Source organism: Lynx canadensis, chromosome A1 (assembly GCF_007474595.2).
Source record: "Lynx canadensis isolate LIC74 chromosome A1, mLynCan4.pri.v2, whole genome shotgun sequence".
In the NCBI taxonomy this organism is placed as follows: domain Eukaryota; kingdom Metazoa; phylum Chordata; class Mammalia; order Carnivora; family Felidae; genus Lynx; species Lynx canadensis.
In genome coordinates, this window is record NC_044303.2 from 94,507,339 (window position 1) to 94,520,531 (window position 13,193).

The 13,193-nt window shown below is 38.5% G+C and overlaps 1 protein-coding gene across 2 annotated transcripts in view; it reads left to right on the forward strand.

The window, feature by feature from the left end:
- AP3S1 (adaptor related protein complex 3 subunit sigma 1) overlaps nt 1-13,193 on the forward strand; it is a 73,135-nt gene that overhangs the window by 38,166 nt on the left and 21,776 nt on the right. For both annotated transcript variants that reach the window (XM_030316857.1, XM_030316855.1), the window contains exon 4: nt 9,915-9,986. In XM_030316857.1, coding sequence (XP_030172717.1) covers nt 9,915-9,986 — 72 coding nt within the window. The remainder of the gene's footprint in view (nt 1-9,914; nt 9,987-13,193) is intronic.

Sequence of the window (13,193 nt, forward strand, 5' to 3'; positions counted from 1 at the left end):
GGAGACTCATTAAGCTTGGGTTTTCTTCTTCTTTAAAGTTTTCAAAAACATATGTTGAAATTATTTCATACTTACAAAAGAGTGACAAATACAATACAAAGAATTCTTGCATATCATACCTTCACCCAGATTCCCTAAATTTAACATCTTCTATAACCACAGTATAGTGACTAAAATCGGGAAATCAACATCGATATAATACTATTATTTAATCTACAGACCTCATTCAAAACTTGCCAGTTGTCCCGTGTATTGTCATTTTTCTCATTCAGAGTTTAATTCAAGTCACGTACTGCATTTAGTTTTCACGTCTCCTGAGTCTCCCTGACTCTGTAATAGTTCATCTTTGTCTTTCATGCATTCCATGTCTTTCATATCTGGAGCCTTTGAAGAGTACAAGCCCATTATTTTATAGAATATTCCTCAGTTTGAGTATACCACAGAAGCGCTGTTAACATCCTTTGCAGTGCATCGTATCAAGAGGGACACGATCTCATTTTGTCTCACTGTAATATTTATTCCGACCCCTTGGTTAAGACCGTGCCTGCCAGGTTCGTCTACTGTAAACTTCTGTTATCTCTTTGTGCTTGAAAGTATCTTATGGGGAATAATTTTGAGATGATGTAAATATCCTTTAATCATCTTTTTGGTCATTAATTTCAGTTTGTTTCAGTGATTCTTGCCTGAAGAATTAGTGTTGTGGCGTTTGCCAAATGGTGATTTTCCAGTATGCCCTCTGTATTGACTAGTTAAAATTATATAAGGAAAATCTTTCTAGGTTTTGCATTTATTTTATTTTGTTCTAAGTCGTATCAATTGTACCATATACATGGAAGAACATTTTTTAATTATATGTGGGAGAATATTTTTCAAGATCAGATATGATTTTTAGATCAGCTTTTGCTTGTAAGTTTAAATATAATTTTAATAATCTCTCACGAGTCGCTTTTTTGCACAGAAGGAAATGATTCAGAGGCTATTTTCATTTTCAAAATTAGTATTTTGGGCACCTGGGTGGCTCAGTTGGTTGATTGTCCAACTTTGGCTCAGGTCTATGAGTTTGTGAGGTTGGCTCGCAGTTTGTGAATTTGAGCCCTGCATCAGGCTTTCTGCTGTCAGCACGGAGCCTGCTTAGAATCCTCTGTCCCTCTGTCTCTGCCCCTCCCCTGCTTGTGTGCGTATACGCTCTCTCTCTCTCTCTTAAAAATAAACATTAAAAAAAACAAAATTAATATTTGGTTGAAAACCCTGATTCTTCCTTAGACTTCTAAATCCAACATACAAATCATATTAAGTCATTTTAATGGAGGGGCTCCAATATAATTAAGTTTCCTATGGTACAAGAAGTCCGCTTTGCACAATTCTGTGTTCATGTGGGTGGTAGAAGTATTGAAAGTTAGTTTTTGCTTTATACTATTCTGTATTTTCCAAATTTTCTAAGTAACTACTTACTACATTAAAATCAAGTACTATTTCCTATTGTTGGAGGCAGTATGCCTAGTGAATAAGAATTTGGGTTCTGCAGTGAGACTTTCTTCTACTTACCCGTGTTAGTAGTTAGTTGACTTTTTGCTAATTTAGAACCTTTCGTGCTGTAAGTGGCCGATAATAAAAGTATCTGCCTTATGACTTACCATGAAGGAGTAAATAAAATAATATATTTAAAGCGCCTGGAACCATAGCAATGACATAATAACATGTACTCAATAGATTTTGGCTATTATCATTAACCTTTTTTTTTTTTTTTTTTTTAAGAAAAACAGAAATAAGTCACATAGAAAGAATCCTTGATGTGAACTCTTTTAGAATCATTTTGATGTGAGAGTAGAAGACAGCTTGCCCTCTCATCAACTTTTAATTTTTACGTGCTGAGGTTGAGAGTTTAATCTGTGTAAAGTACTGGTACGAGGTAAATGCACAATAAATGGCTCTGTTTTTACTAAGACTGTCCTCATCGGCATGTTAGCGTCTGGGTCAGGTTTGGTGGAAATTCGGTCCAGAACCCAGTCATATTCCAAGTCCAGTGCCATTTACACACCTTAAGCACCATATTTTGAAGATCCCGAATCTCCATGCAGTAGTACGTACTGGAGAGTGTCCCTAGGCTGTATTCATCGTGTTCTTCAAAGGCCGTTGATCTGGTTTTAAGTTCAGTTTGCCTTCCCCAGCTCTTCTGGTACATTTTTTTTTAATGTTTTTATTTATTTATTATTGAGACAGAGAAAGAGCATGAGCAGGGGAGGGGCAGAGAGAGAGGGAGACACAGAATCCGAAGCAGGCTCCAGGCTCTAAGCTGTCAGCACAGAGCCCGACGCGGGGCTCAAACTCATGGAGTGTGAGATCATGACCTGAGCTGAAGTTGGATGCTCAGCCAACTGAGCCACCCAGGCGCCCCTCTTCTGGTACATTTTTAGTGGCGTTTTTTGGATTCTTGGCTTGAGCTAAACCAGTATCTCTCTAGAACATCTTGCTGCTGACTAAAAACAATTTTTTTTTTTAGATCTCTTGCCATATTATTAGTATTCTTAAATTTGTGCCTCCTATTTTGGGGTTTAAGACTTTTTCTATCTTATGATATGTCAATTTAACATTTACATATTTCATTTAATGTTATAGATTTCCTGCTGAAATCTGATAGAAGTCCTCAAACTAAGAAAAAAATAATTATATTTTACCTAGAAACAAAACTCTAAAGGGAGGGTGGGGGGCTCCTGGGTGACTCGATTAGTTAAGTGTCTGACTTCAGCTCAGGTCATGATCTTATGGTCTATGAGTTTGAGCCCCTTGTCAGGCTCTGTGCTGACAGCTCAGAGCCTGGAGCCTGCTTTGGATTCTGTGACTCCTTCTCTCTCTGCCTCTCCCCCACACATGCTCTGTCTCTTAAAAAATATATTTTTTTTTAAATAAAGTGGGGGGTGGGTCTGCCATGTAAGTGATATTGCTTAAGGATATTTTGTGGCTTCTGTTTTACCTAAGGCATATTTTTATTTCTCCATATGTGTATATTATAATACTAGCCAACATACATATTCTTGAAGGGAGACATTGTTCTAAGCCCTTTATGTGTATTCATTTTTTTTGATGTTTTATTTTATTTTTGAGAGAGAGACAACACAAGTGGGGTAGTGGCAGAGAGAGAGGGAGACACAGAATTTGAAGCAGGCTCCAGGCTCTGAGCTGTCAGCACAGAGCCTGATGCGGGACTCGAACTCATGAGCTGTGAGATCATGACCCGAGCCGAAGTTGGACGCTCAACTGACTGAGCCACCCAGGTGCCCCGATTTTTTATTGTTTTATGTGCTTGAATTCTCTCATGAGAGTCTCAACTTAATACCCTGCTTATGTATTCCCAAGATAGCTTCAACTTGATTTCTTTGGCCTTTGTCCTCCAAGAGTTCATTTTCTTGTCATTGAGTGTGGCTTTATTTTCATCAATATATGTTTAATTTTTTTTTTAATGTTTATTTTTGAGAGAGGGAGAGACAGAGACAGCATGAGTGGGGGAGGGGCAGAGAGAGAGAGGGAGACAGAATCTGAAGCAGGCTCCAGGCTCTGAGCTGTCAGCACTGAGCCGATAGGGGGCTCAAATTCACAGACTGTGATATCATGACCTGAGCCAAAGTTGGATGCTTAACCTGAGCCCCCCAGGCACCCCTATGTATATTCATCACTAAAACGACTGTATGGCATAGGTACCATTATTATGTCCAGATGAAGAAACTAAGATTTAGAGCTAAATAACTTGCCCTAGATTTCATAGAGGCTAAGCTGGAATTTTAATGAGACATGCTTGCCAAAGCTTATGCTCTTACGTTCTAAGCACTGTTAAATACTTAGCTGCCTCATAACAGATTCCAGTTACCTTTGTGGCCCAGACCCAGGTTTGTAATTAAAGATAAAGGAAACACAAGAAAATTTTGTTACAAGGGCACCGGGAAGGGAGAGTATTTCTGTGTGGATGTGAATCTGTTTTTTTTGTTTCTTTTTGGAAAATTAGATAATTATTAAAATGAAGGAAAACTTAAAATATGATTCTCTTAGTAAATTAATATTTTCCCCATTAACCTTTGAATTTTTGGAGGGCAGAGATTATTGAGTTGCTGTTTAGTAGATAACCGTTCTATTTAAATTGACCTTAAAACTTGTATCATTTTTATTTTTTTAATTTGTATTATTTTTGTTAAGCTTATTTATTTTGAGAGAGAAAGAGAGAGAGAAAGAGAGAGAGAAGGAAGTGGGAGAGGGACAGAGAGAGAGGGAGAAAGAATCCCAAGCAGATTCCACCATGGCAGCACGGAGCCTGACGTGGGGCTCGATCTCTTGAACCGTGAGATCATTACCTGAGCCAAAATCGAGAGTCAGACACAAATGACTGAGCCACCTAGGCACCCCAGAATTTTTATCATTTTGAAAATGAAACATAAAAGTGGTGCCTGGGCTCAGTTGGTTAAGTGTGTGGCTTGATTTCAGCTCAGATCATGATCTCACGGTTTGAGAGGTCCAGCCCTGCATTGGGCTCTGCGCTGACAGTGCAGAACCTGCTTGGGCTCCTCTCTCTGCCCTTCCCCCACTTGTGCTCACTTTCTCCCTCTTCCTCTATCTCAAATAAACTTAAAAAAAAAAAAGAAACGTAAGAGAGTGTTATTTACCATGTCACTTTTAGTACTTGGTTCTTTTTATCTATCTCCTTGTGAGATATAATGCAATCGCAACTTTGTTACTATTTTTTATTCTGGCTAGAACCCCAAAGGCCCATTAATTTGTTGTTCTTAATTTCTTTACTTCAGTTTGTAGATTATTAGTTTTGTCTTGGCCTTGTCCATATGACACATCAGTGTGTGTATCTACATACAAAGCTCCAGATTTCTAACTATATTAAGAATTTTTGCTAAATCAAAATAAGATTAATGGAAACTTTTTTTTAAGATTTATTTTTTAAGTAATCTCCACACACAACATGGTGCTCAGACTCGCAACCCTGAAGAGTCGCGTGCTCTATGACTGAACCAGCCAGGCACCCAGTGGAAGAGGGTTTTTTTGAAGAGGGTTTTTGATTTGTTTAGACCAGACTTAGCATTTAAATGTCTTAAATCTTAAGAATTCTTTTCCTAAATTAAGAACCTGTAGTTATAATGACATTTTACTGCAGGACACTTTTTTTTTTGTATTTATATTTTTCAAAGGTGGTATTGTTCTGGTTTAAATATAGGCAACATTTTTCTTTCTATATTAATAAGCATATCACAAAGGCCTGCCAGCAGGTAGTCACCTTGCTTTTATATCATTGTTTACCTGCAGAATTAGACTTTTCTATTTCTATTTCAATTTTATAATCCTTGCATGTTTTGAACAGCCAGATGAACAGTACTGGTTTCCTTTTATTAGATGTGTTACGCACTTAATCAAAATTATCGAACTAGATCTGTGAGGTAATCCAAAAAGGTAGGTAGTTTTATCACTGTTTTCTAGTTCTGAGGTTTGGGGGAGTAAGTGATGCTGACGCTCACATAGCAAGGTAGCAACAGAGGTGGTTTCCTCACCACTAGACCCTACTGTCTCTTTGACAGCCCATAGTTTTTTGCTACTCCATGGTTTGCCAGTGGCTCACTTAAAGCTACCAGGAAAATTGTTTTTCACTTTGCCCAACATAGTCTGCACATTGATTCAGTGGGTTCCACTGATCTTTTATAAGTGTACATAAATGGAGGGGAAGTATTTAGACAGCATTTTCACCAGGATAGTCATCTTCTGATGGCTAAAAACCAATGGCTTATAGTGTATGGGTAATGAAACCAGGTGATTTGGAAAAATTAAGCATGGAAAAATAAAGACATATTAGAAACTTTTGACTCTGATGGGTAGGTCTAATAATGATTTTATTTATTATTTTTTAAATTTTTAGTAGGCTCCATACCCACTTGGGGCTTGAACTCATGACCCTGAGATGAAGAGTCGCATGCTTTACCAACTGAGCCAGGCATCCCTAATAATGATTTTAAATTAAAGAAGATTAAATTAAACCACACCATACACAAAAATCTGTTCCACTAGATTTAGTCGAAACATGAAAGATAAAACAGTGAAGTTTTTGTTTTCTTCTGGGAGAATATCTTCTTGATGTTACTATAGGCTAAGATTTCTTAAATTGGACATAAAAAAAAGATTAACCTTAGAGACGATGATGATAAATTGGAAAATATTGAAAGTGAAAACTTCCAAGAACGTTGGTAGAATAAAAAGGCAAGCCACAGAGTAGGAGAAGATATCTGTAATATGTATAGATGACAAGACTGTATCTAGGATAATTTAAGAATTTTTAGACACTAGCAAGAAAGACCAATACAAAAATGAGCAGAAATCTTGAACAGACATCACAAAGAAAGATATCTAAATGGCTGATAAATATGAAACAGCGCTCAGTGTCATTACAGCTATCAGGGAAATACAAATTGATGTTACAATGACTTACTGCCACATACCCATGAGATTGGTTAAAATTAAGAGATGGACAACATAACGCTCTGACAAGGCTGTGTGATTGTGGGAACTCTCATATACTGCTCTTTGGGGTATCCATCTTTAGAATTGCTTTGGAAGTCTGTTTGAAGCCGTCTGCTACCCTGTGACCCCACAGTTCTCCTCTGTGTGTGCACTCAGTGGGTATGTGTGCATCCATTCAGTAATAGACACGAATAAGAATATTCCTAGCAGTGCTAACTGTAATGGCTCCATACTGGAAACAACCCAAACTGTCAACAGCGAAATGGATAAATACGTCGTGGTATATTCATGCAATGGCATACAGTAGATGAGAATGAATGAGCTATTAGGTAATAGTTGAATCTCACAAAAGTATTGATGAATAAAAGGCACCACTCACAAAAGATTGCATACTGTATGATCTCATATAGTTCAGAAATAGGCAAAACGGATCTGTCGTATTAGAAAGAAAGTGGTTACCTTTGATGGTGATGGTGACTTACTGAAGTATGAGAGGCTTCTGCAGTGCAGGTAATATTTCAACACCTGATTTGGGTGTTGGTTACACAGGTATGTTTACTTTGTGAAAATTCATCAGGTTATATACATTGTTGTGATTTGTGTACTTCTGTGTATGTATGTTATGCTTCAGGAAAAATTTCCTGGAGCCGGGGAGCAGAAGTGAAATGGCTTTACTTACTATAACTTATTTAAATATGATGTTATAAATTGGAATTCAGACCATTTCCAACTTAAAGGTACGGTTTCAGAAGTAATATTTTCTACTTTATCAATGGGAAAAGTTTTTCTCTTCTCACATTCTTCTAAGAAGTTCAAGTTTGTTGGGGCGCCTGGGTGGCGCAGTCGGTTAAGCGTCCGACTTCAGCCAGGTCACGATCTCGCGGTCCGTGAGTTCGAGCCCCGCGTCGGGCTCTGGGCTGATGGCTCAGAGCCTGGAGCCTGTTTCCGATTCTGTGTCTCCCTCTCTCTCTGCCCCTCCCCCGTTCATGCTCTGTCTCTCTCTGTCCCAAAAATAAATAAACGTTGAAAAAAAAATTAAAAAAAAATAAATAAAAAAGAAGTTCAAGTTTGTTAAGCTTGTTCAACTCTTTGTTCAAGCAGCATTATCCCATTCAGTGCTTATAAGCGAGAATCTGCTATAAAAAGAAGGAAAATGAATCTGAATTAGTTTCAAGTAGAGTGAATAAAGTCATTCCAGGTACCATGTCACTAAGACCTTGAGGAGAAATTAAGATAAAGTTGGGAGTTTGAGTGGATATTCTTTGTTTCCTACCTACCTCAAAAAAATTGAAATTAACTGGAAACTTTGAGGCTGACCCCTGTATGCCCCCATACTTGGTCATCTGAATAATTTGCCTTCTCACAAATGAAATTGTCGAGTAAAACTATATATTCTTTGTTACTTATAGACCTCTTACTTCTAGTGACTTTGGTCTAAGCCAGGGGCCAATAAACTACAGCAGGTCAAGTCCAGCTTGCTGCACCTTTTTGTAAAGTTTTGTTGGAGCAGAGCCATGCTCATTAAAACAGTTTTTTTTTTTTTAATGTTTATTTATTTTGAGAGACAAGAGTATGAGCGGGGGGGGGGGGGGGTGGGGGGGCAGAGAGAGAGGGAGACACAGAATCTGACGCAGACTTTTGTTAGCAAAGAGCCCTGCAGGGGGCTCGAACTCATGAGCCATGAGATCATGACCTGAGCGGAAGTCTGACGCTTAACCAACTGAGCCAGCCAGGCACCCCCATGCTCATTGTTTATATATCTATATAGTTGCTTTTTGTTGCACCATATGGCCCACAAAGCTAAAATATTCACTCTATGGTCCTTTGTGGAGAAAGTTTGCCAACTCTTGGTCTGAGAGATATTGATTATAGTCCTACAGTTCCTTGTTTGTAATGTTTCACCTATCTTACCATCTGCATGGATGGAAGGAACCTTGGGTTAGAGATCTGTATAAATTGGCCTGAGATATGAGTAGTTTAGCAAGACGCCTGCTGTTTGCATTTTACTCCTTGTCCTATAGGATCACCTGTGAATAAAGTAACCATGTTTCCATTTGTGAGTAAGTCCTTCTTTATATCTTTTGTTCCAGGCTGTTAAGAAATTATGATAACATTGCATACTATTATAGCTTAATAATCATAAAATTTTAGCTGCTCGTTTTTACTCCTCATGCCCCCAGTTTGTATGATAAATTTTGTGGTCATCCTGTCTGTGACATTAACCTTTGAGAAGGGTGGTGGGAATAGAGATAGAAACAGAATGACAACCTATCCAAGGGAATTTAAGAAATTAATTTTTGAAAGTTTGTGTCAAAGGTCTTCAAGACCATCTCATTGATTTGCTAGGATTCACAGGACTCCAAAGTTGCTGTGCTCATGGTTAGGGTTTAGTACAGTGGTAAGAAACAGGAAAAGCACATGAGGGGATGTCTGGAGAAAACCAGGCGCAAGCTTCGATGTGTCCCTTCCCACTGGAGTCACACAAGATATGTTTTAATTTCCCCAGAAATGGTATGTGTAATGTGTTTGCGATCAGGGACAGTCACTCCTAGCCTGTGTGTCAGGATTTTTGTTGGGGGTCAGTCACATAGGCATGTGGCACCATCGTGACTTGACCTTGCTTACTTAAGCTTTAGAACCTCAGAGGTAAGGAGTTGTTCATCATAAATCACATTGTTAGCATAAACTGTTTGTTCAGACTGGTATACAGTGCAGCCCAAGGACTCAGGCATGCCAGAACATACTTATCAGAACTGTACAGGGGCTCAGAGCTCAGTTCCCAGGAGCTAGTCAAGGGCTAGTCTGGTAAACAGGCCATTTTGGGGGATGTATAGGTTTTGAGCCTCACAGGCCTGCTGCATTAACCCCCCCCCCCCCCCCCGCAAGGCCCTACAAGGTATTCAAACCAGAGCTTGAACTCAGGTAAGTCTGATTCCAAAGTCTTTTTTGCTTTTTCCATAGATAATTTTGAGTGATCTTTTATCCTGAATTAATTGCTTATTACAAACTGGATGCATTAGATGTAGTAGATACTTGGACTATGTCCATCTATCATGATAAATCTTTCCAGTAAGCTTTCTTTTTTCCTCACATGAAGATAGGGAGCCTGATTTGATTATTTTTTTTTTCAGCGCTTTTTAAAGTAATGGTGCTAAGAATTTCTAGTTTTAGTTATTTTCAGCAAAGTTTATTTTGTTTTGTATGTTAATGTATTGAAACATAGTTATGAGCAATAGTGTATAATTATTCCTGTTGCACTTAATGCAGTATTTAATTTAAAACAAATGTGATAGCGGAGTTTAGAAAAGTGTTTGTTCACAGTTAAGAATTGTCTCCTTTGTAGATGATAGGTTTGAATGAATTTATACAGTTCTCAAGAGCTCTTAACCTTTTTTTCTTTTCTTTTTCTTCAGGTGTTTGTGGAAACGTTAGACAAGTGTTTTGAAAATGTCTGTGAACTGGATTTAATTTTCCATGTAGACAAGGTACTCTTTCTGTATTGTTAAATCTTCTGAGCTCTGTATCTAAGAAAAATGTTATTTTGTATTTGTCAAAGTAAAAATGGATTTAGTGAATAATACTATTTTTATTTCTTATTTATTTAGTATAACTAATAAATTATGTTTACTATGAACCAGGCACTGCGCTTGGTGCCGAAGATTCAGACCCTGGCCAGAGGAATCCACATCTAGAGGAGGAGACCATGGCATTCATTAAGTAGCAGTGTGTTGAGTGTTAATGGGAACACAGCTGTCCCACCTGCCCCTGCCCAGGGGGATGTGAGTGGAGGAGATTACATTAAAGTTGGATTTTTAAGGATTAGTAGATATTTCACTGACCGAAGTGGAGAGGATGGCTCTAGAGGCAGAGATATAAAATACAGGCCTTTGGTGTGTGTGTTGTGGGGGGTGGGGGTGGGGTGGTATTGATTGAGAGGCCTAATTTAAGTGTCTTCAGTGCACGGATTTTGGACTTTGTTCTGACGCACTTTAATTTTTTTAATAAAAATATGTATTGGCATTTATTGTTGCCTTGTTTGTACATTGGTTTTTGTTTTGGCAAGATCAGTTTTTTCTACATTACGAAGATTGGATTGGATCGGATTGGTGGTAGGTGGGAGATTAAAGGCAGGGAAATCTGCTAGAAATCTTTTTGAGGAGTTCCAGAAAGAAGAGAAGTAAGACAGTACAGTAGGGATGCAGGAGGGTGAATTGATAAGACATGATGGTCTGCTAAAAAGCTCCACTTACCTACAGATTCCATACATGAGAGGAGGGAAGGATTGCTGAACTTTGTAGCCAGTATTTATTACCTGGTGCTGGTGATAGGGAATTTGGGAGGAAGAGAGTACACTTTTACCACACACAGGTTTTTTTCTTTATTAAGCTTATATAATGTAGCAAGGTTTTTTGTTTTGTTTTGGTTTGGTTTTAGTGTTTGTTTCTTTTTGAAAGAGACAGAGTGCAAGTGGGGGAGGGGCAGAGAGAGGGGAAACAGAATCCAAAGCTCACCGACTGAGCCACACAGGCATCAGTAACAAGTTGTTTTGAATAATTAATCCATTGAATAAAATAGTCTGAAATAATATGCTGAAAATTTTAGCAGAAAAGGTGATTTTTAAAAATCAGCTTTATCGAGGTATAATTTACACACACCAAAATTCAGTTTTTAAATTTTTTTTTTATTTATTCTTTTTAACATTTATTTATTTTTGAGAGAGAGAGACAGAGCACAAGCTGGTAGGGGCAGAGAGAGAGGGAGACACCGAATCTGAAACAAGCTCCAGGTTCCATGCTGACAGCACAGAGCCAGAAGTGGGGCTCAAACCGACAAACTGCAAGATTGTGACCTGAGCCAAAGTCGAACACTCAACCAACTGAGCCATCCAGGCGCCCCCAAAATTCAGCAGTTTTAAGCATACATTTAGTTAGTCCCAGAAGATGTATATAGTTATGTGACTGCTACCACATTCACGATATAGCACAACGAAGGAATGCATTTTATTATTTCTGAATAATCAAAGAATACTTTTATTATTAGCCAGTTTTCTAGGTCATATTTCTTATTTACTAAATGACTTGATTTTGGGCAGAAGACTTAAACTTGATATTTTTAAGAGTCAGTTTTTAGTTTTTCTCTAATTACGGTACCTTGCACTTTTTCACAATTACAAAGGCTTCTGTTATTTTTAGGCATTAGGGTTTGCAATATTCAAAATTATGTTTTGGTACATGATTAAAATGCTTAAATATGATTAAAATGCTTAAAAAAGACTGTTCAAGGGGCGCCTGGGTCGCGCAGTCGGTTAAGCGTCCGACTTCAGCCAGGTCACGATCTCGCGGTCCGTGAGTTCGAGCCCCGCGTCAGGCTCCGGGCTGATGGCTCGGAGTCTGGAGCCTGTTTCCGATTCTGTGTCTCCCTCTCACTCTGCCCCTCCCCCGTTCATGCTCTGTCTCTCTCTGTCCCAAAAATAAATAAACATTGAAAAAAAAAAATTTAAAAAAAGACTGTTCAAAATCATTAGTTTGTGTAATACATCTAGCAGTTTAAGAAAATTGAGGAATCTCTTAGAAACATTGTAGTAAGAGTGAAGTTCTCACGTTTGTACTAGAGAATAAAAGAGATCTGTAAGAGGGAAATTAAGCTCCACTTATCTACAGATTCCGTACATGGTACACAATGTTTTTAAAATTTCCTCTTTTTTTTTAATGTTTACTTTTGAGAGAGAGAAACAGAGCGCAAGGGGGGGAGGGGAAGAGAGAGAGGGAGACACAGAATCCGAAGCAGGCTCCAGGCTCCGAGCTGTCAGCCCATCTTGGGGCTTGAACTCACGAATCGTGAGATCATGACCTGAGCCGAAGTCGATGATCAACCAACTGAGCCACCCAGGCGCCCCTTAAAACTTCTAATTTACATTGATTGATATACATTCACTTAAGAAAAATCAGAAAATACAGATTAGTGGAAAATAAGTAGAAGCCATTCAACTTCAGGGGTTGCCTTATGTTAAAAGAAAAGCTGAGGCATATTAAGAGTTTTATCATGGGCGCCTGGGTGGCTCAGTCGGTTGGGCGTCCGACTCCGGCTCAGGTCATGATCTCGCGGTCCGTGAGTTCGAGCCCCGCGTTGGGCTCTGTGTTGACAGCTCAGAGCCTGGGGCCTGTTTCAGATTCTGTGTCTCCCTCTCTCTCTGACCTTCCCCCATTCATGCTCTGTCTCTCTCTGTCTCAAAAATGAATAAACGTTAAAAAAAAATTAAAAAAAAAAGTTTTATCAGTTTATTTGAACAATACTGATTCAAATTGGGCAGTGCCAAACCGGGAATGTTTAGGAGTATTCCAACAGGAGCGAGGGGAGAGGCTTCTATAGAGAAAAGGCGGAAGCAAAGCAAGGGAATTAACTGACTGATTATAACTCAAGCAGTTGTATTATTTGAGAAAGTCGAGTTTGCTGTGATGGGTTGTCTTTAGGCTTTGATTTCTTAACCTTGAGACATTTACAGGCTTAGGTTTTACTTTGCTTACTTAGGCTGTTAGATATTAGAACCACCTCACTCTAATTGTTTAATGAACATTAGTGTTAACATTTGAGAGTGTTAGAGTTCTAGATTGTTTTGTACGAGCAAGTATAGAAACAAATACGTCTTTTTTTTTTTTTTAATTTCTTTTTTAACGTTTATTTATTTTTGAGAC